At 48.8% G+C, this 22,371-nt stretch overlaps 1 protein-coding gene across 5 annotated transcripts in view; it reads left to right on the top strand.

Moving 5' to 3' along the window:
• Positions 1–22,371, top strand: part of LOC112266889 (MAP/microtubule affinity-regulating kinase 4) — a 62,686-nt gene that overhangs the window by 14,502 nt on the left and 25,813 nt on the right. For all 5 annotated transcript variants that reach the window (XM_024444789.2, XM_024444791.2, XM_024444794.2 and 2 more), the window contains exons 2-3: positions 4,683–4,880; positions 6,849–6,902. In XM_024444789.2, coding sequence (XP_024300557.1) covers positions 4,683–4,880; positions 6,849–6,902 — 252 coding nt within the window. The remainder of the gene's footprint in view (positions 1–4,682; positions 4,881–6,848; positions 6,903–22,371) is intronic.

Here is a 22,371-nt window from a genome sequence, read left to right as displayed (position 1 = left end):
TGCCTATGCTGCTCTGTACCATCACTCATTCATATATCCTTATGTACATATTCTTTATCCCCTTACACTGTGTATAAGACAGTAGTTTTTTGGAATTGTTAGTTAGATTACTTGTTCGTTATTACTGCATTGTCGGAACTAGAAGCACAAGCATTTCTCTACACTCGCATTAACATCTGCTAACCATGTGTATGTGACAAATAAAATTTGATTTGATTTGTATTGGTTAGGTTCCAAGCCCTGAGGGGATGGACCTTTCCTGCTGTAGTGTTCTTTGCCATAAGCATATGGTCTTTACATTTCAAGGTTTTGTTTGACGCCAAGTTGAGACTTGTGCTGTGAACCACACCGGCTGCAGTGGCTGTGTCTCTAGTGTTCTGAAGCCATTATCCCCAGTCGCTTCTCAGCTGTGTTGCTCATGGTTTTGGTAAAAACCACAGTGGTAGTTTACCGACTGGACTGACTGAGGAGAGTTCATTCAGTCATGAGTCATGCTGTAGAATTCACTAGCAGGCAGGTGAGCAGACTGTCTGGGACTCCCAGAGAATAGAGCATGTTAGGTCGTTGCTGCTAACTAATCTGCCCCCAACCAACACAACAGGATTTGCCTAAAATTCAGTAAACGCTCTGGATTAACAGCAAAGCAAGTTTTATGTGAAAATGTACTGAAATGTAACTGCTGTAGAGCTAAAAAATTATTGAAGAGGATTGATACTGGCAGAAGAACTACAGTTTACCCGCTCAGTGTCTGACTTCTGCACGACAAAGCAAAAGATCTGTCCGAATGTAGCTAGTAGCAAATGAATAAAGTAGCCTAATGTTGGTTCTATTGGGATAATATGTTTTGGACACTGTCTTATTCACACTCTGTTTTTTAACCAAGCTGGATTTCCTTGTCAACCAGTCCAGGAAACACTGCACAGCAGTGTATGACATGTGACAGTGTGGCATGTCACGTGCTCTTCAGGACAGTAAGACGCTGGCTACGGTCACAACTTCCAGTTAGATGGGTGCTAGCTAGGCTATATATCAGACATTTATGAACAGAGACATTCCAACTATCCACATATGTACAAGGGACATAGATTTTGTAACACTTCCTATACCATCATATTGAGATTCTACTCTATGGACATATCCAGCCTGAAAAACTTTCATCACAGGCACAGAGAGGAAGTCTGAGGGGAGGTGGCATTGTGTAAGGACGGGATGTTGAAACCCTGACCCATTCTCAACCCATAGCACAGCCTCCTATTGTTTTGCCGCTCACCAGTCATGTGATCCGATGCAAAGATAGACACAAACCGCCCCCAGGCACTGTCCAGCCTTACTCAGACAGAAGTGGTTCACATTTGTCTACAATGGTAGAGATTGCCATGTAGCCTATTAGAATGACTTATATAGGTTGGCAATCATGCTAACCTATGCTACAGGCTTTTATTGGCCTGAATACATAACTTGTAGGTTGCCATACAGACCTAGTATTTCAGGGATGGCCTCACCCAGTGATGCACAGGAAACTGAGTGTGCCTCCAGGCTGCCATTACATGACTGGGTCATGACAACTGTCCTCTTTAGGAGGTGTAGCCTTGACACTGAAATTCTCTCTCTGTTTACCAGCTCTGTACTTCCTTTATTTCATTTATTTATTTAACCAGGAAAGTCAGTTAAGAACAAATTCTTATTTACAATGATGGCCTAGGAACAGTGGGTTGGGCCTTGTTCAGGGGCAGAATGACAGATTTTTACCTTGTCAGCTCGGGGATTCGATCTAGCAATCTTTCGGTTACTGGCCCAACGCTATAAATCCACTTGGCTACCTGCCACCCCTTTAGAAGAAGATGGTGGAGTGAGAGAATGGCATACTTGTTGGGTGTACTGGTGTTATCATATCACACCTCCTGTTGTTGTAGTTATAGTTGCGTGCTATGACATAACCTGTATCTCTTTCTCTCTAGTTGACTATGACTAATTATGGTTTGATCCAGCAGGACCTTCCATTTATTTCAGCTGGTTGAATGTTATTTTGTGGAACATTTGCGATTCTATGCATTCCCTATTGTTTACACTCAAACGGATCCAATCTCTCACACTTGATTATTCTGGCTTTCACCCTCCAGGGTTCTCATGGCCCACACAGAACATTGTTGTTGCAACAAACAAGTAAAAATCACATGCATATAGTCACTTGTTTTTTCATGTTCACGTTTTTATTGTTGTGGTGTTCAGTTTCACCTCCAAGACCTGTCTGTGACCCTGCTCTGTTGAACTGCTACAACACACATTCATGTCTCTCTAGTCTTGCCCCCCAGTCTGTCTATGTATGCATCAGCGACTTCATCTCGTACCCAGCCCTCTGCCCTCAGACTTCATCCCACTATCTGAATACATTGACGTGGCAATTGGATGGAGAGAGAGAATCGATGGGCTCTCCTTGAAAGGGTCAGATGGAAAAGGGAGGGAAGAGAAGAGAACCCAGATTGTGAGGTTGGCTGAAAATGAGAGAAAGATAGCAACACTAGACACAAGGGGATCGGGGTCGGGTGTGGAAAGGAGAGGGAGACTAATTGATTTGTTTTGGGGGAGGGGGAGATGAAGGGGAGGGGGCTAACTGAGGGCTTGTCACGCCAAGTGAGATGGGGATGCAGGCGGGACATAGGGGCTCGGTCGGAGGCGATGCCCAATAGGAGTTCTCCTCTTTCCTGTGGGAGCGAACGAGCGAGGGACACGACATGGGAACAGGTGGATGAGAGGAGTGATAAACCGGACTGCGGCAGGGCGGGGGAGGGTGGGAAAGAGAGAGGGATGGGGAGGGGATGAAAGGGCTCTGCCAAGAGTAGTCTGATGCAGCACCAAATGCTCTGTTTCACCTGATGTGCTGATCTGGGGTTAAGGCTTATGCTCTTGCATATGCATTGCACATTTATGATAGTATACTGTGTGTACGTGTGTGTGTGCGCGCATGTATGTTGGTGTCTCTGCGCATGTGTTTTAAAGAAAGACTGTCTCAGTCAGGCAGCGGGATCTTTCCTGGGAGTTAGGGTGCACTATTCTGTCTGAAGGTTATACAGTATGCTTTATTATACAGTATGCCTTCCCTGTGCTAGCCTACACATGGCTGTGGTCTGAAGCTGGGAACTGGTTGTGCTTAGGGCTACTGATGAGATCGTGGGCCTCACCCCGCCTGCATCTGTCTTTTCAATCCTACCGTCTATCTCTCTGGGTGCATTCGAATAGGCATTTGAGGCTGGAAGTTTTTGACAGGTTGCAAGGAAAACCGCTTTCAAATGTATTGAACAAGGGAAGGACGATCTATCAGTCCTTACCTACCTTCTTTAGCCAAGGATGTAGAGGCTGCGTTGTTGATTAATGTCGTCATAACTCCGCCTAAGTATAATGACGTGGTTTGACAGTTGAAACTAATTTCAGGGCGTTCTCTGAAGCGTTGGCTTAACACGATTTAAATACCACAAAATCATCATTATCTTCATTGTAGTGAGTTCCTCAATAAATATGGATAAATAAATCATTCATTCATGTTTTAGTGAGATCGGAGTGGTGAGGATGGTTAGATTCATTCAAACGCTATCCCCTTTCCTCAGCGACTTTTCCTCCCCTCTTTACCTTGAACACTGTGATCTTTTCAAATAAGGTCAAGGTAAAGTCACCAGGAAAGGAAAAAAGGCCATATCTTAGAAACCACCATCTCTCCTGCCTGTTCCATAAGGGGCCCCACATTTCCCTTCCCTCACCACACCTCGCCTAAATTATTCAGTTGATAAAAAATAGTTTTACCTCGTCCCTCCACTTCTCCCTTCTCTCCTCCCTCTTTTTCTTCATGCTCCTGCATTGGCACTGTATCATAAGGTCATTATTGATACTACGTTGGAAAGTGTAATTTCTCTCAAATGACTCCATGCTGTGACTCTTATCCAAACTATTCTCTAAACGTCGTTAGGGATTTGAAATGATTCAACCAAATGTTGTCATAGATTGTGTTATCCAAACTCTCCGTTTATGCTTTGTTGACTTGGAACATGCTGCGATGGGTAACCCATCGAGCCAAGGCACCGTGTAGGAGGAATGTTGAGCCGCTATGTCGCGTTGGCGTGCAAATGCAGCTAGCTGTACGCTACAGTGTGGTGTCGGGCATTCCAGAGCAGATCGATTAGGAGATGCTGAGTTGCACCATGCCACCCGTCTTTATTTTATGACCTCAGAGGAGCATGCATGTGAAGAATGCCAGCAATGTGGGGTGGAATGAGATTAGCTGCCTTCCTTGGCTTCCATAGGCCTCATGAGCCACTGCTAACCGTGTTAATGTGTTAGCCTGTTAGCTAGCTTGGCACTGCTCAGTATTTACTGTCAGCCCAATAGCTTACTCTAATAGCATTAACAGGTTTTTCACAACAGACCTTGATGAATTACTCATGGCCACTCAACACTCGACATGAACAATTCCATTCCACAAAGCCCTCTATAAATGTTGGCTTTGGTAGTTTCAGACGTGTAGACATTTGGGGGTTCTAGTTCACCAGAATTTCTTAGCTGATGTCTGCTTAAATTGCTTGTATGTGTTCTAGAATCATCTATTGGCAGAGAATGTGATTTCACACCATTGATGTCAAGATGCGATGCAGCTAGATGATTTTGAATTTTGACTTGACTTTCTCTTTTCCCAGCATACCTCTCTCTCGACGAGCCGCTCGGAGAAGAGCACTGGTTGGTCGAGCAGATCACTCGGAGCACGATGCCGGAACTCTATCGCCTCGTGTTCGGACGAGCAGCCGCACATCGGCAACTACCGTCTGCTCAAGACCATCGGCAAGGGCAACTTTGCCAAGGTCAAGCTGGCCAGGCATATCTTGACGGGCAAAGAGGTGAGACTGGACTGGGCTGGTGGTGTGGATGGGCTAGACTGAGGGGTGAGACTGGACTGGGCTGGTGGTGTGGATGGGCTAGACTGAGGGGTGAGACTGGAATGGGCTGGGGGTGTGGATGGGCTAGACTGAGGGGTGAGACTGGACTGGGCTGGTGGTGTGGATGGGCTAGACTGAGGGGTGAGGCTGGACTGGGCAAGAGGTGTGGATGGGCTAGACTGAGGGGTGAGACTGGACTGGGCTGGTGGTGTGGATGGGCTAGACTGAGGGGTGAGACTGGACTGGGCTAGATGTGTGGATGGGCTAGACTGAGGGGTAAGACTGGACTGGGCTGGTGGTGGTGTGGATGGGCTAGACTGAGGGTGAGACTGGACTGGGCTGGTGGTGTGGATGGGCTAGACTGAGGGGTGAGACTGGACTGGGCTGGTGGTGTGGATGGGGTGAGACTGGACTGGGCTGGTGGTGTGGATGGGCTAGACTGAGGGGTGAGACTGGACTGGGCTAGTGGTGTGGATGGGCTAGACTGAGGGGTGAGACTGGACTGGGCTGCAGGTGTGGATGGGCTAGACTGAGGGGAGGCTGGGCTGGGTGGCTGGTGGGATGGGCTAGACTGAGGGGAGGGGTGAGGATGGACTGGGCTGGTGGTGTGGATGGGCTAGACTGAGGGGGGGCTAGACTGAGGGGTGAGGATGGACTGGGCTGGGCTAGTGGTGTGGATGGGCTAGACTGAGGGGTGAGGCTGGACTGGGCTGGTGGTGTGGATGGGCTAGACTGAGGGGTGAGACTGGACTGGGCTAGAGGTGTGGATGGGGGGTGAGACTGGAGACTGGTGGTGTGGATGGGCTGAGACTGGACTGGGCTGGTGGTGTGGATGGGCTAGACTGAGGGGTGAGACTGGACTGGGCTGGTGGTTTGGATGGGCTAGACTGAGGGGTGAGACTGGACTGGGCTGGTGGTGTGGATGGGCTAGACTGAGGGGTGAGACTGGACTGGGCTGGAGGTGTGGATGGGCTAGACTGAGGGGTGAGACTGGACTGGGCTGGTGGTGTGGATGGGCTAGACTGAGGGGTGAGACTGGACTGGGCTGGTGGTGTGGATGGGCTAGACTGAGGGGAGACTAGACTGGGCTGGTGGTGTGGATGGGCTAGACTGAGGGGTGAGACTGCACTGGGCTGGTGGTGTGGATGGGCTAGACTGAGGGGTGAGACTGGACTGGGCTGGAGGTGTGGATGGGCTAGACTGAGGGGTGAGACTGGACTGGGCTGGTGGTGTGGATGGGCTAGACTGAGGGGTGAGACTGGACTGGGCTGGAGGTGTGGATGGGCTAGACTGAGGGGTGAGACTGGACTGGGCTGTTGGTGTGGATGGGCTAGACTAATGGGTGAGACTGGACTGGGCTGGTGATGTGGATGGGCTAGACTGAGGGGGGAGGCTGGGGTAGAGAAGTGGGTACTTGACTGAAGAATGGGGTTAGGCTGGTAGGAATAGTGCACACGGCCAATGAGGTTTGTAATAGGCCATTTGACAGGTTGGTTGTGGTGAGAGCATGGAACATGTGGGAGGGATGGATGGTAGTTGTAGTTTTAGAGAAACTTATGGAAAGACGCAAGACTGGGTTTGTTCTTATAGTCTGTGATGACTTTTAAGGCCTGTGTAGTTGTAAATATAATGTAACGTTAGCCCATAAAGCCCACATTTTTAGGTGCATAATTCCACAGGGTTGTTAAAAGTTAAACCAATGACATGGAATGGGATCATGTGGAGAGCAGTGTGTAGTGAACCATATACATTTACAGTCCTAGTCTCACTCACACTTTGACCGAGACAAACAACGCTGTTAAGCCACTTATGGGGCCTTATAGCTTGTTGGTTTGTTTTAGAGTTTGAGCTTTGGGATCTATTAAAATCAAAACATATGTCACTGTTTTGATTTCACTGATTGTAATGATTTGTCTCTCAACGTTTCAGGTTGCAATAAAGATCATTGACAAAAATCAGCTCAACCCGACCAGCCTACAGAAGGTGAGTGCTGTTGTGTGCATGTCATGAGAAACGGTTTGGAGAATAAAAGTCTTGTCTGGAAACGAGGCCGAAAAAGCATGCGACGTCACACAGTTTTACAAGACACAAACAGCATCAAGAAGCATCAAGAGAACCATAATCTTCATGTCATTTGAGATAGTGATGGTTAGGAGCAGAATTTATCAGCTTGAATGCAACCTTCCTAACGTCATGGTTTTTGTTTCAATATTGGCTATATTATGCTGACCTGCACTCTGTCTGCGCTCTCTCCCTACACAGCTGATAACTTGCTCAACACCTATCAAAATACTGTGACAGGAAGTGGACTCCTGTGTACTTGTTTTGGTGGACATTTGGGCAGTGAGATGGTGTGAGGATTCAATGGCCTAACTTTTGACCTCGTTCTGAGTTCTACTGGTCTAGGAGGCGTATAGTTTCTGGGATGTTTTGATGGTTTTGCTGCGGTCCCTGAGGTCCAGAATCCGTGGGGCGTCCCTACCCCATCTGAAGTTGAAATTTAAAATGGTTATGGTTAGGGTAAGACAGAGTTTCCCAAATTCAGTCCTCGGAACCCCAAGGGGTGAAAATTTTGTTTTTTGACCTCACACTATACAGCTGATTAAAATAATCAACTAATCATCAAGCTTTGATCATTTGAATCAGCTGTGTAGTGTTATGGCAAAAACTAAAACGTGCACCCCATGGGGACCCGAGGACTGAGTTTGGGAAACACTGGGGTAGGGGTCAGGGTTAGGATCATGGTTTAGGGTAGGGACTTCCCAAGGATCCCAAATAACAATTTTGCTGCAAACATACCAGTGATTTCAAGGCCATTTAAAGGGGAAATGGTTGAGTTTCTCCCATTCTTCTCTGCAGATCCTCTCAAGCTCTGTCAGGTTGCATGGGGAGCGTCACTGCACAGCTATTTTCAGGTCTCTCCAGAGATGTTCAATCATGTTCAAGTCTGGGCTCTGGTGGGGCCACTCAAGGACATTCAGAGACTTGTCCCAAAGCCACTCCTCTATTGTCTTGGCAATAGGGTCGTTGTTCTATTGGAAGGTGAACCTTCGCCCCAGTCTGAGGTCCTGAGCACTGGAGCAGATTTTCATCAAGGATCTCTTTGTACTTTGCTCCATTCATCTTTCCCTCGATCCTGACTAGTCTCCCAGTCCCTGCCGCTAAAAACCATCCCCACAGTATGATGCTGCCACCACCATGCTTCACCGTAGGGATGGTGCCAGGTTTCCTCCAGACATGACGATTGGCATTCAGGCCAAAGAGTTCAATATTTGTTTCATCAGACCAGATAATCTTGTTTCTCATGGTCTGAGAGTTCTTTAGGTGTCTTTTGGCAAACTCCAAGTGGGCTGTCATGTCACTTTTACTGAGGAGTAGCTTCCGTCTGACCACTCTACCATAAAAGCCTGACTGGTAGAGTGCTGTAGAGATGGTTGTCCTTCTGGAGGGTTCTCCCATCTCCACAGAGGAACTCTGGAGCTCTGTCAGAGTGACCATTGGGTTGTTGGTCACCTCCCTGACCAAGGCCCTTCTCCCCCGATTGCTCAGTTTGGCCGAACGTCCACCTCTAGGAAGAGTCTTGGTGGTTCCAAACTTTTTCCATTTAACGATTTAAGAATGATGGAGGCCACTGTGTTCTTGGGGACCTTTAATGCTGCAGAAATCTTTTGGTACTCTTCCCCAGATCTGTGCTTTGACACAATCCTGTGTCTGAGCTCTATTGACAATTCCTTCAACCTCATGGCTTGGTTTTAGCTCTGACATGCACTGTCAACTGTGGGACCTTATATAGACAGGTGTGTGCCTTTCCAAATCATGTCCACTCAATTGAATTTACCACAGGTGGACTTCTATTAAGTTGTAGAAACATCTAAAGGATGATCAATGGAAACAGGATGCACCTGAGCTCAATTTTGAGCCTCATAGCAAAGGGTCTGAATACTTATGTAAATAAGGTATTTGTGTTTTTTATTTTTAATACATTTGCAAACATTTCTAAACCTGTTTTCGCTTTGTCATTATGGGGTATTGTGTATATATTAATGAGGGGAATAGATTATTAAATACATTTTAGAATAAGGCTGTAACGTAACAAACTGTGTAAAAAGTCAAAGGGTCTGAATACTTTCTGAATGCACTGTATATGGTAACTTTCTTAGATATACAGGATAAAGTTGATCATTTCATAACGAGGACAGCAATGACATGTGCGAGGCGCACTGCATGGCCCAAGAGGAGATCACTCCATTAAAAACTTCCAAAAGGTCAAAACTATTTGATTTTGAATTGTGGGTGAAATCCAAAGATGTGCTATATTTTCATTGGCTATGTCATAGCTAATTTATAAACAGTAAATATTGATACATTACTAGCTCAAACACTTAACCTCAAAAATGCCAAGTTCATTAGTGGGTGATGGTGATTTCAGAACCAAAGTATGGGGACAAAACTGTCTACATTGCCCCCCATAATCTGGTAGTGGGGTGGTAGAATCCTGGTCTCCTTTATGGCTCTGCTCAGGTGCCTACATAGTGCATACACCATAGACATCCATCATTTACACACCACATACAAACGTTCTCTCATCGCACTGCATCGTTTCAAACTAAAACATGTCGTTCCTGTATCATATCGGAGTCCATCTAGATACGTATCGAATCGTCTTGAAAGGGAAATATGCACACCCATATAATCCATAGTTCTGTTTCTCTAAACAGCCATTACAAACTTCAGCTAACTTCAGCCACCACTAGCTACAAATCAATGGGAGTGATGGGGGCAATGATTTTGGAACATTGACAACTACGCAATGATAATGTTGCTGTCCATATGAGAGAGAACTGTAGGAAGGTGCTGCTGTATCATGTGTTGCCCCTCAGTGGAACTCTATTTAAGCATGGAGCGATGCACATAACTGTCCAGTGTGGTCAGAGTTCATGGGCAGACAGAGCCTATGTATAGATACATTGCATAGCATAGCTGTAATAAGGTTAGTATGCTGGCCCGTCTTCAAATGACTGTAGTACGCTTTCTTCAGACAAAACCAATGGAGGACAGAGACATGTATTGAATTGTGTATGAGTGTCCCTTCTCATTTTGAGGCAATTGAACAGCAGGCTTGAGCTTGGTTTGACCACACATACACAGGCTTATTCCCATAGTGCGTCCCTTTACACTATATAAGGAATAGGGTACCATTTGAGACGCAACCCCAGTCCCCCGTCATAATCAACCCCAGTCCCCCGTCATAATCAACCCCAGTCCCCGTCATAATCAACCCCAGTCCCCCGTCATAATCAACCCCAGTCACCCGTCTTATAATCAACCCAGTCCCCCGTCATAATCAACCCCAGTCCCCGTCATAATCAACCCCAGTCCCCCGTCATAATCAACCCCAGTCCCCCGTCATAATCAACCCCAGTCCCCGTCATAATCAACCCCAGTCCCCCGTCATAATCAACCCCAGTCACCCGTCTTATAATCAACCTCAGTCACCCGTCATAATCAACCCCAGTCCCCGTCATAATCAACCCCAGTCACCCGTCTTATAATCAACCTCAGTCACCCGTCTAATAATCAACCCCAGTCACCCGTCTCATAATCAACCCCAGTCACCCGTCATAATCAACCCCAGTCACCCGTCATAATCAACCCCAGTCACCCGTCATAATCAACCCCAGTCACCCGTCATAATCAACCCCAGTCACCCGTCATAATCAACCCCAGTCACCCGTCATAATCAACCCCAGTCACCCGTCATAATCAACCCCAGTCACCCGTCATAATCAACCCCAGTCACCCGTCTCATAATCAACCCCAGTCACCCGTCTCATAATCAACCCCAGTCACCCGTCTCATAATCAACCCCAGTCACCCGTCTCATAATCAACCCCAGTCACCCGTCTCATAATCAACCCCAGTCACCCGTCTCATAATCAACCCCAGTCACCCGTCTCATAATCAACCCCAGTCACCCGTCATAATCAACCCCAGTCACCCGTCATAATCAACCCCAGTCACCCGTCATAATCAACCCCAGTCACCCGTCATAATCAACCCCAGTCACCCGTCTCATAATCAACCCCAGTCACCCGTCTCATAATCAACCCCAGTCACCCGTCTCATAATCAACCCCAGTCACCCGTCATATAATAAACCCCAGTCACCGTCATAATCAACCCCAGTCACCCGTCTAATAACCCCAGTCACCCGTCATAATCAACCCCAGTCACCCGTCTCATAATCAACCCCAGTCACCCGTCTCATAATCAACCCCAGTCACCCGTCTCATAATCAACCCCAGTCACCCGTCTCATAATCAACCCCAGTCACCCGTCTCATAATCAACCCCAGTCACCCGTCTCATAATCAACCCGTCACCCGTCATATAATAAACCCCAGTCACCCGTCATATAATCAACCCCAGTCAACCGTCATAATCAACCCCAGTCACCCGTCATAATCAACCCCAGTCACCCGTCTCATAATCAACCCCAGTCACCCGTCTCATAATCAACCCCAGTCACCCGTCTCATAATCAACCCCAGTCACCCGTCTCATAATCAACCCCAGTCACCCGTCTCATAATCAACCCCAGTCACCCGTCTCATAATCAACCCCAGTCACCCGTCTCATAATCAACCCCAGTCCCCCGCCATAATCAACCCCAGTCCCCGTCATAATCAACCCCAGTCCCCGTCATAATCAACCCCAGTCCCCGTCATAATCAACCCCAGTCCCCGTCATAATCAACCCCAGTTCCCGTCATAATCAACCCCAGTCACCCGTCTTATAATCAACCTCAGTCACCCGTCATAATCAACCCCAGTCCCCGTCATAATCAACCCCAGTCACCCGTCTTATAATCAACCTCAGTCACCCATCTCATAATCAACCCCAGTCACCCGTCATATAATCAACCCCAGTCACCCGTCATAATCAACCCCAGTCACCCGTCATAATCAACCCCAGTCACCCGTCATAATCAACCCCAGTCACCCGTCATAATCAACCCCAGTCACCCGTCATAATCAACCCCAGTCACCCGTCATAATCAACCCCAGTCACCCGTCATAATCAACCCCAGTCACCCGTCATAATCAACCCCAGTCACCCGTCTCATAATCAACCCCAGTCACCCGTCTCATAATCAACCCCAGTCACCCGTCTCATAATCAACCCCAGTCACCCGTCTCATAATCAACCCCAGTCACCCGTCTCATAATCAACCCCAGTCACCCGTCTCATAATCAACCCCAGTCACCCGTCTCATAATCAACCCCAGTCACCCGTCTCATAATCAACCCCAGTCACCCGTCTCATAATCAACCCCAGTCACCCGTCTCATAATCAACCCCAGTCACCCGTCTCATAATCAACCCCAGTCACCCGTCTCATAATCAACCCCAGTCACCCCCTCTCATAATCAACCCCAGTCACCCGTCTCATAATCAACCCCAGTCACCCGTCATAATCAACCCCAGTCACCCGTCATAATCAACCCCAGTCACCCGTCATAATCAACCCCAGTCACCCGTCATAATCAACCCCAGTCACCCGTCTCATAATCAACCCCAGTCACCCGTCTCATAATCAACCCCAGTCACCCGTCTCATAATCAACCCCAGTCACCCGTCTCATAATCAACCCCAGTCACCCGTCTCATAATCAACCCCAGTCACCCGTCATATAATAAACCCCAGTCACCCGTCATATAATAAACCCCAGTCACCCGTCATATAATCAACCCCAGTCAACCGTCATAATCAACCCCAGTCACCCGTCATAATCAACCCCAGTCACCCATAATCAACCCCAGTCACCCGTCATAATCAACCCCAGTCACCCGTCTCATAATCAACCCCAGTCACCCGTCTCATAATCAACCCCCGTCACCCGTCTCATAATCAACCCCAGTCACCCGTCTCATAATCAACCCCAGTCACCCGTCTCATAATCAACCCCAGTCACCCGTCTCATAATCAACCCCAGTCACCCGTCATATAATCAACCCCAGTCACCCGTCATAATCAACCCCCGTCATAATCAACCCCAGTCCCCGCCATAATCAACCCCAGTCCCCGCCATAATCAACCCCAGTCCCCCGCCATAATCAACCCCAGTCCCCCGCCATAATCAACCCCAGTCCCCCGCCATAATCAACCCCAGTCCCCCCACCATAATCAACCCCAGTCCCCCGCCATAATCAACCCCAGTCCCCCGTCATAATCAACCCCAGTCCCCGTCATAATCAACCCCAGTCCCCGTCATAATCAACCCCAGTCCCCCGTCATATAATCAACCCCAGTCACCCGTCATATAATCAACCCCAGTCCCCCGTCATAATCAACCCCAGTCCCCGTCATAATCAACCCCAGTCCCCGTCATAATCAACCCCAGTCCCCGTCATAATCAACCCCAGTTCCCCGTCATAATCAACCCCAGTCACCCGTCTTATAATCAACCTCAGTCACCCGTCATAATCAACCCCAGTCCCCCCGTCATAATCAACCCCAGTCACCCGTCTTATAATCAACCTCAGTCACCCGTCTCATAATCAACCCCAGTCACCCGTCATATAATCAACCCCAGTCACCCGTCATAATCAACCCCAGTCACCCGTCATAATCAACCCCAGTCACCCGTCATAATCAACCCCAGTCACCCGTCATAATCAACCCCAGTCACCCGTCATAATCAACCCCAGTCACCCGTCATAATCAACCCCAGTCACCCGTCATAATCAACCCCAGTCACCCGTCTCATAATCAACCCCAGTCACCCGTCTCATAATCAACCCCAGTCACCCGTCTCATAATCAACCCCAGTCACCCGTCTCATAATCAACCCCAGTCACCCGTCTCATAATCAACCCCAGTCACCCGTCTCATAATCAACCCCAGTCACCCGTCTCATAATCAACCCCAGTCACCCGTCTCATAATCAACCCCAGTCACCCGTCATAATCAACCCCAGTCACCCGTCATAATCAACCCCAGTCACCCGTCATAATCAAGAGAGGGGGCAGGATATTTTCCACTGTTGAAGGATGATGGGAAGAGTGGTTTCAGTCACCCGTCATAATCAACCCCAGTCACCCGTCTCATAATCAACCCCAGTCACCCGTCTCATAATCAACCCCAGTCACCCGTCTCATAATCAACCCCAGTCACCCGTCTCATAATCAACCCCAGTCACCCGTCTCATAATCAACCCCAGTCACCCGTCTCATAATCAACCCCAGTCACCCGTCATATAATAAACCCCAGTCACCCGTCATATAATAAACCCCAGTCACCCGTCATATAATCAACCCCAGTCAACCGTCATAATCAACCCCAGTCACCCGTCATAATCAACCCCAGTCACCCGTCATAATCAACCCCAGTCACCCGTCATAATCAACCCCAGTCACCCGTCATAATCAACCCCAGTCACCCGTCTCATAATCAACCCCAGTCACCCGTCTCATAATCAACCCCAGTCACCCGTCTCATAATCAACCCCAGTCACCCGTCATATAATAAACCCCAGTCACCCGTCATATAATCAACCCCAGTCAACCGTCATAATCAACCCCAGTCACCCGTCATAATCAACCCCAGTCACCCGTCTCATAATCAACCCCAGTCACCCGTCTCATAATCAACCCCAGTCACCCGTCTCATAATCAACCCCAGTCACCCGTCTCATAATCAACCCCAGTCACCCGTCTCATAATCAACCCCAGTCACCCGTCTCATAATCAACCCCAGTCACCCGGCTCATAATCAACCCCAGTCACCCGTCATATAATCAACCCCAGTCACCCGTCATAATCAACCCCCGTCATAATCAACCCCAGTCCCCCGCCATAATCAACCCCAGTCCCCTGCCATAATCAACCCCAGTCCCCCGCCATAATCAACCCCAGTCCCCCGCCATAATCAACCCCAGTCCCCCGCCATAATCAACCCCAGTCCCCCGCCATAATCAACCCAGTCCCCCGCCATAATCAACCCCAGTCCCCGTCATAATCAACCCCAGTCCCCGTCATAATCAACCCCAGTCCCCGCTCCAGAGTACAGCTCATGTCATAATCAACCCCAGTCCCCGTCATAATCAACCCCAGTTCCCCGTCATAATCAACCCCAGTCACCCGTCTTATAATCAACCTCAGTCACCCGTCATAATCAACCCCAGTCCCCGTCATAATCAACCCCAGTCACCCGTCTTATAATCAACCTCAGTCACCCGTCTCATAATCAACCCCAGTCACCCGTCTCATAATCAACCCCAGTCACCCGTCATATAATCAACCCCAGTCACCCGTCATAATCAACCCCAGTCACCCGTCATAATCAACCCCAGTCACCCGTCATAATCAACCCCAGTCACCCGTCATAATCAACCCCAGTCACCCGTCATAATCAACCCCAGTCACCCGTCATAATCAACCCCAGTCACCCGTCATAATCAACCCCAGTCACCAGTCATAATCAACCCCAGTCACCCGTCTCATAATCAACCCCAGTCACCCGTCTCATAATCAACCCCAGTCACCCGTCTCATAATCAACCCCAGTCACCCGTCTCATAATCAACCCCAGTCACCCGTCATAATCAACCCCAGTCACCCGTCATAATCAACCCCAGTCACCCGTCATAATCAACCCCAGTCACCCGTCATAATCAACCCCAGTCACCCGTCATAATCAACCCCAGTCACCCGTCATAATCAACCCCAGTCACCCGTCTCATAATCAACCCCAGTCACCCGTCTCATAATCAACCCCAGTCACCCGTCTCATAATCAACCCCAGTCACCCGTCTCATAATCAACCCCAGTCACCCGTCATATAATAAACCCCAGTCACCCGTCATATAATCAACCCCAGTCACCCGTCATATAATCAACCCCAGTCACCCGTCATATAATCAACCCCAGTCACCCGTCATATAATCAACCCCAGTCACCCGTCATATAATCAACCCCAGTCACCTGTCATATAATCAACCCCAGTCACCTGTCATAATCAACCCCAGTCACCCGTCTCATAATCAACCCCAGTCACCCGTCTCATAATCAACCCCAGTCACCCGTCTCATAATCAACCCGTCACCCGTCTCATAATCAACCCCAGCCACCCGTCTCATAATCAACCCCAGTCACCCGTCATATAATCAACCCCAGTCACCCGTCTCATAATCAACCCCAGTCACCCGTCTCATAATCAACCCCAGTCACCCGTCATATAATCAACCCCAGTCACCCGTCTCATAATCAACCCCCAGTCACCCGTCTCATAATCAGTCAACTTACTACTGAGAGGGTCCATACATGCTGAATGGATCCTCTAGAGACCGCTGTAGGCTTTGTATGAGCATTGCAACGCATTCATGCCTCCAATGTGAGAATTGAGGCAGATGACATCACGCTCATGCGTCCCTGTTGCTAGGCGAACATGTTTTGATCAACCATCTTGTCACAGGCATCTGACGAGGTGATCTGTGTCCGGTGCACATATTTGTATCAAAGCGTCATCTGCTGACCAAACTTTAGTCTCGTTGTCAGCATAACAGGAGCAGGTTCTTACTTAGGACAATTAAATCAATATAAAACACGCTGATATCGATTGTGGCTCTGTTTAAGGTATTATTTGTCTGCAGCGGATAAAGATATGGCTCGCACCAGCCAATGCAAATTATACTGTTCACAATTAGTTAGCTATTACTATTGCTTTGCAGACATCCTGTAAAGTAAACATATTCGTAGACCTTTTGTTATTGCTTGCAAGAAACTCCCATCGCAAGTTTTCAGTGATGAAGTGGCCACCATAGAGTTAAAGGGGCAATCTCAATTGGTACATCCATTTTGGACTGAAAGTAATGATATAGCCATTGATTCTTGGAGAATATGACTTATGAATGCCCGCTGTTCCAGGCTGCTTCCCAAATGGCATCCTATTCCCTATATAACTTTTGTCTAGAGCCCTATGAGCCTACATAGAGAGTAGAGTGCCATTAACGATGCACCCCTAGTTTTGAGTGGTTTCCTAGTGGGGACTGGGGATGGATGCCGGGAGGGAGGGGAACAGGGGTGGTTTGTGATCTCTGCATGCAGAAGTTCGCTGTTGGATGGATACTGCTGCAGTAGCGCAACGGGCAGACGGTTGTCCTGTCAGCACTATTCTCCTCCCATTCAGGGCACACTAGACCAGAGCACCAGGTGACTCTCTCTCTTTCTCTCTCTCTCTCTCTCTCTCTCTCTCTCTCTCTCTCCAACTGTGTCCCTCCCCTCCCTATCCTGCTCTCTTTTGTATTGCAACATTCCCCTCTCCCACCCTGTCTTTTTCTCGCCCTCCCTCTCTCACCCCACTCTCTGACCTCCTCTCCCTCTCTATATGTCACCTAACCCACTTTATTTCCAGTTTCTGTCTATCTTTCCCTCCCTCCCTTCTCTCATCACCTCTCTTCAGGCATTGCAGAGTAACCACAGATGTACTCTCTGGTGTTTCTCTGGAGGCTGGACCCCCCACAGTAGCTAGGGGGACACGCCCAAGCGGTGGCAGGTGATTTAAGGGCCCAGGCTCCGCCCCCCACCAGCCAACTGCACTGCTGCAGAACACTTGGGGTAATCTGGCTGCAGTCTGCAGGCTTTAATATGACAGTGACAGCAGGGCTGCAGCAGCAATGCTCCATGTTGGCCCACCGCCCCCCAAAGTCACTCAGTCTCCCTCTAATCCCATTAGGGGCTGCATGGGGGATCCCCAGCAGCTGATACACACTGAGCAGGACAGACACTTGCACCCATCCTAAAACAACTGCCTGATGTATCTGAAACACCCCCAACCACTTACTAACCCCATGCCTAAACCCATGCCTATCTATCTCATACCCCTAAATACTACCTCCCACCACCTATGTCTCCTTCCTACCCCACCCCTCACTCTACCTCCCACTCATTCCCAGTCCCAACCTCTGATCTATTCCACACTAGGCCCTTTAACTTTAAACCCTGTCTCTGTCATCCTTCACGTCACTTCTGTCCCTCACACCTCACCCACCCTACAGCCTCTCTGTACCCCCTTATTCCCCTCATCTTCCACCTCTCTCTCTGATCTGGATGTTGTCACGATTTTCTCAAGCTTCGTCACTGTCAAGAGTGTGCATAAGTCTGCCTGTGAGAGCCTGTGTGAGAGTCTCTGTGTGTGTGGGGTGTAATCCTTCACAATGTAGGGCCCCTTCAAAAGAGTCTGATGCTACATTGCGGGGGGGGTTTATCCCTCTATCAGGCCCCTCAGCCAAGAGCAGCATTCCAGACAGACAAACAATGGGGACAGCCGAACCCAGAGGAGGTGGGGTCCTCCAGGGGGCTAGGGCACTGGAGCTGGGATCCTGAGAAAGCAAGCAACCATGAGATGAGGCAGAACCAAAGAGCACAGACTGTGTGTGTGCACGCATTGGTGTGTGTGTGTGTGTGTGTTCTAGAGAAAGGGATAAGGACGCTGCCTGACAGTATGTTTGTTTATCAGTGGGTAGTGTGTATCATTAAGATATTAAAGGAATTAATACAGAGGGGGCAGGATATTTTCCCACACTGTTGAAGGATGATGGGAAGAGTGGTTTTCATTCTGTTCATGCAGGGGTCAGAATATGTGCAGTAATCCAGTTTCTGAGTTGCTGCCTATGAGTGCGTTCCAAATGGAACCCTATTCCCTATATCAACTCAGCAAAAAAATAAACGTCCTCTCACTGTCAACAGCGTTTATTTTCAGCAAACTTAACATGTGCAAGTATTTGTATGAACATAACACGATTCAACAACTGAGACATAAACTGAGCAAGTTCCACAGACATGTGACTAACAGAAATGGAATAATGTGTCCCTGAACAAAGGAGGGGTCAAAATCAAAAGTAATAGTCAGTATCTGGTGTGGCCACCAGCTGCATTAAGTACTGCAGTGCATCTCCTCCTCATGGACTGCACCAGATTTGCCATCTTGCTGTGAGATGTTACCCCACTCTTCCACCAAGGCACCTGCAAGTTCCCAGACATTTCTGGGGGATGGCCCAAGCCCTCACCCTCCAATCCAACAGGTCCCAGACGTGCTCAATGGGATTGAGATCCGGGCTCTTCGCTGGCCATGGCAGAACACTGACATTCCTGTCTTGCAGGAAATCACCCACAGAATGAGCAGTATGGCTGGTGGCATTGTCATGTTGGAGGGTCATGTCAGGATGAGCCTGCAGGAAGGGTACCACATGAGTACAGAGGATGTCTTCCCTGTAACGCACAGCTTTGAGATTGCCTGCAATGACAACAAGCTCAGTTTGATGATGTTGTGACACACCGCCCCAGACCATAACGGACCCTCCACCTCCAAATCTCTCCCGCTCCAGAGTACAGGCCTCGGTGTAACGCTCATTCCTTCTATGATAAATGCGAATCCAATCACCCCTGTTGAGACAGAACCGCAACTCGTCAGTGAAGAGCACTTTTTGCCAGTCCTGTCTGGTCCAGCAAAGGTGGGTTTGTGCCCATAGGCGACGTTGTTGCCGGTGATGTCTGGTGAGGACCTGCCTTTACAACAGGCCTACAAGCCCTCAGTCCAGCCTCTCTCAGCCTATATCGGACAGTCTGAGCACTGATGGAGGGATCTTCGTGTAACTGTCCCGCAGGTGTGATGTTTGGATGTACCGACCCTGTGCAGGTGTTGTGGTCTGCCATGTTGATGTTTGGATGTACCGACCCTGTGCAGGTGTTGTGGTCTGCCATGTGGTCTGCCACTGCGAGGATGATCAGCTGTCCGTCCTGTCTCCCTGTAGCGCTGTCTTAGGTGTCTCACAGTACGGACATTCCAATTTATTGCCCTGACCACATCTGCAGTCCTCATGCCTACTTGCAGCATGCCTAAGGCTTGTTCATGCAGATGAGCAGGTACCCCGGGGCATCTTTCTTTTGCTGTTTTTCAGAGTCAGTAGAAAGGCCTCTTTTAGTGTCCTACATTTTCATAACTTAATTGCCTACCGTCTGTAAGCTGTTAGTGTCTTAATGACCGTTCCACAACTGCATGTTCATGAATTGTTTATGCTTCATTGAACAAGCATGGGAAACAGTGTTTAAACCCTTTACAATGAAGATCTTTGAAGTTATTTTGATTTTTATGAATTATCTTTGAAAGACGGTCCTGAAAAAGGGAGGTTTCTTTTTTTGCTGACTTTAGTACACTACTTTAGACCAGAGCCCTATTCCCTATATAGTACACTACTTTAGACCAGAGCTCTATTCCATATATAGTGCACTACTTTTGACCGGAGCCCTATGGGAATAGGGTGCCATTTTGGGAGGTAGACATGGACTGTTTTGTCTTCTCTCTTTGGTATCTAATGACTGTTGTTGCTACCCTTTTACAGGAAACAATTTAATCCAGTTGCTGTAGTTCTGGATAGGCATGTGACTTGGATGTGCTTTATTGCTTCTTGCCAAACAGTAAAGGTTGTACTACCTCGTGCTCTGTGTAGATTTGACTCTGTCAGCTTCTCAGTGTCAACAGTTACATGATAAACTATGGTCAAACAAACATGAGGTGAATTCCTGAAATAAACTATTGTTTATTATTACTGTCCATGAATCATTCAAACACGTGAAGGTATATTGTAGCTGAGGCTAGAATTATGCTATACCAATTTGGCCACAAACAGTCACCAGTGTGTGTTTGAACTTTGAACCCAATCTACCCTCATGCATTTGGGTGCTACACAGGGCAAACTCAATCCGGGTGGAAGCACCTGTAGTCCTGGCCCCTGGGGACGCCTCACCTGAGCCCTGGCCCCTGAGGCTGCCCCTGCTGGGGCCATCTGTCTGACCCCCCGTGGTAGAACTCAGCACTAGTTTTAGATTGGCTTGTAACCCGGAGGAAGCTCCGGGTCTGCTCCTCATCACCATGGTCTCTGTTGAGGGGCCATGTTGACAACAGCCGTTGCCTTGAAACGCCCTGATCCACCATGTCCAACATGAAAGGGCTCCTTCTGCATGATCACACCCCCTTTCCCAGTGGAGCAACCTGGGTCCCACAGGGACATGAAGGGGGGGATGGGGTTGGGGTGTATGGGGAGAGAGAGTTAGGGCAGGGAGGGAGGGGTATTCTGTTGGTTAGGTTGGGGGGTGGGGGGGGGGTTAGGGGCAGTGTAGGCAGTGGCACTTGCATCAGATGTTATCGTTATGCAGGGAGGGAGGGAGCAGTCATTCATGTGCGATGGCTTGGCCCTTGGCGTGGATAGATGTCTCTTTCAGAGACAGAGCAGGTTATTCAGTGGCTCTGCTGAGTCGTTTGAGAGGGGAGCCTGTGAGTTCCGTTTACCTCTATCGCTCTCTCTCTCTCGTCTCTCTCTCTGGTCACGTGATAGTGTGGTCAGGGGGATGAGGGGTGTGCTTGTGTGTGACTGTGCGTGCGTAATGTGGTTGTGTAAAGTGTCTGTGTGTGGGTAAAGCGAGTGTATATGTGTGTGTCCTATGCAGGCATATGTTTCCCGTGTGTGAGTGCAACTATGCGTGGGATTGTTCAGGCCAGAGCTCGGACACAAGGCCTGGATTAACTGGTCAGAGTGAGGCACGCAGACAAAAACACTGCCTTGTGTTCAACAACTGCCTGTGTCCACCGCTGACTGACCCAACGGTAACCTCGACCCACAATGACACACAGAGAGTACGAGAGAGAGGCAACTTAGTAAGCTGCTTTGTGCAAATCCCCATGCAAAACAGAGGAGAAAAACCAGAGGGAGCTCAGAGGTTGATTAATTCTGCCCTTTTGTGCTCTCTCTGTTGCTTTCTGCTTCAGAGAGAGATTGGCTTCCGGTGTGATGTACAGGGTGAGAGGGATATGCAGGGATGAGACGGGGAGAGAGGGTGGAGGAGGGAGGGAGGACTGCATTAGACAGATGCACACTGTGGATGGGCTGTCCGTTCCCTTGGCCAGTCAAGTGCTGAGGGTGGCAGGCAATACAGGGCATGGTTGGGCAGCGGTGGGGTGGAGAAGCTCCCCTGGGAAGACACTTGCCTGGGGGTGAGACTAGGACTATAGAGTCTGACATGGGTTGGCATGGCAACAGTGACGTTGGGCCAAGGGAATGGACCAGGAAGTCATTTATGGGCGTGTGAGAGAGGGAGAAAGTGGTAGATAGTAGGGAGGGGGATATGACGGAAGAGAAAAAGATTAAGGAGGTGGCGGGAGAGGAGAGGAGAGACGGGCTTATCTGATTATTTTTCTTTAGAGCTCAGGTGAACAGCTGATGCGCTCTGCTCTCCTCAATTCAATTACAGACAGTCTCAAGGGATGTGTGTTTGATTTGGATTGTATGTTCACGCATGGAGCTGCATCATGTCACTGATGTGTGTTTGTGGGCACTGAATGTATACTTGTGTACTCTATGTGGCACTCACAGTAGCCCTGGTCCACATTAGCCGCATTACT

Source organism: Oncorhynchus tshawytscha, linkage group LG14 (assembly GCF_018296145.1).
Source record: "Oncorhynchus tshawytscha isolate Ot180627B linkage group LG14, Otsh_v2.0, whole genome shotgun sequence".
Taxonomy (NCBI): domain Eukaryota; kingdom Metazoa; phylum Chordata; class Actinopteri; order Salmoniformes; family Salmonidae; genus Oncorhynchus; species Oncorhynchus tshawytscha.
The sequence above is the reverse complement of the archived record's forward strand: the minus strand, read 5'-3'. Positions and strand labels throughout refer to the sequence as shown.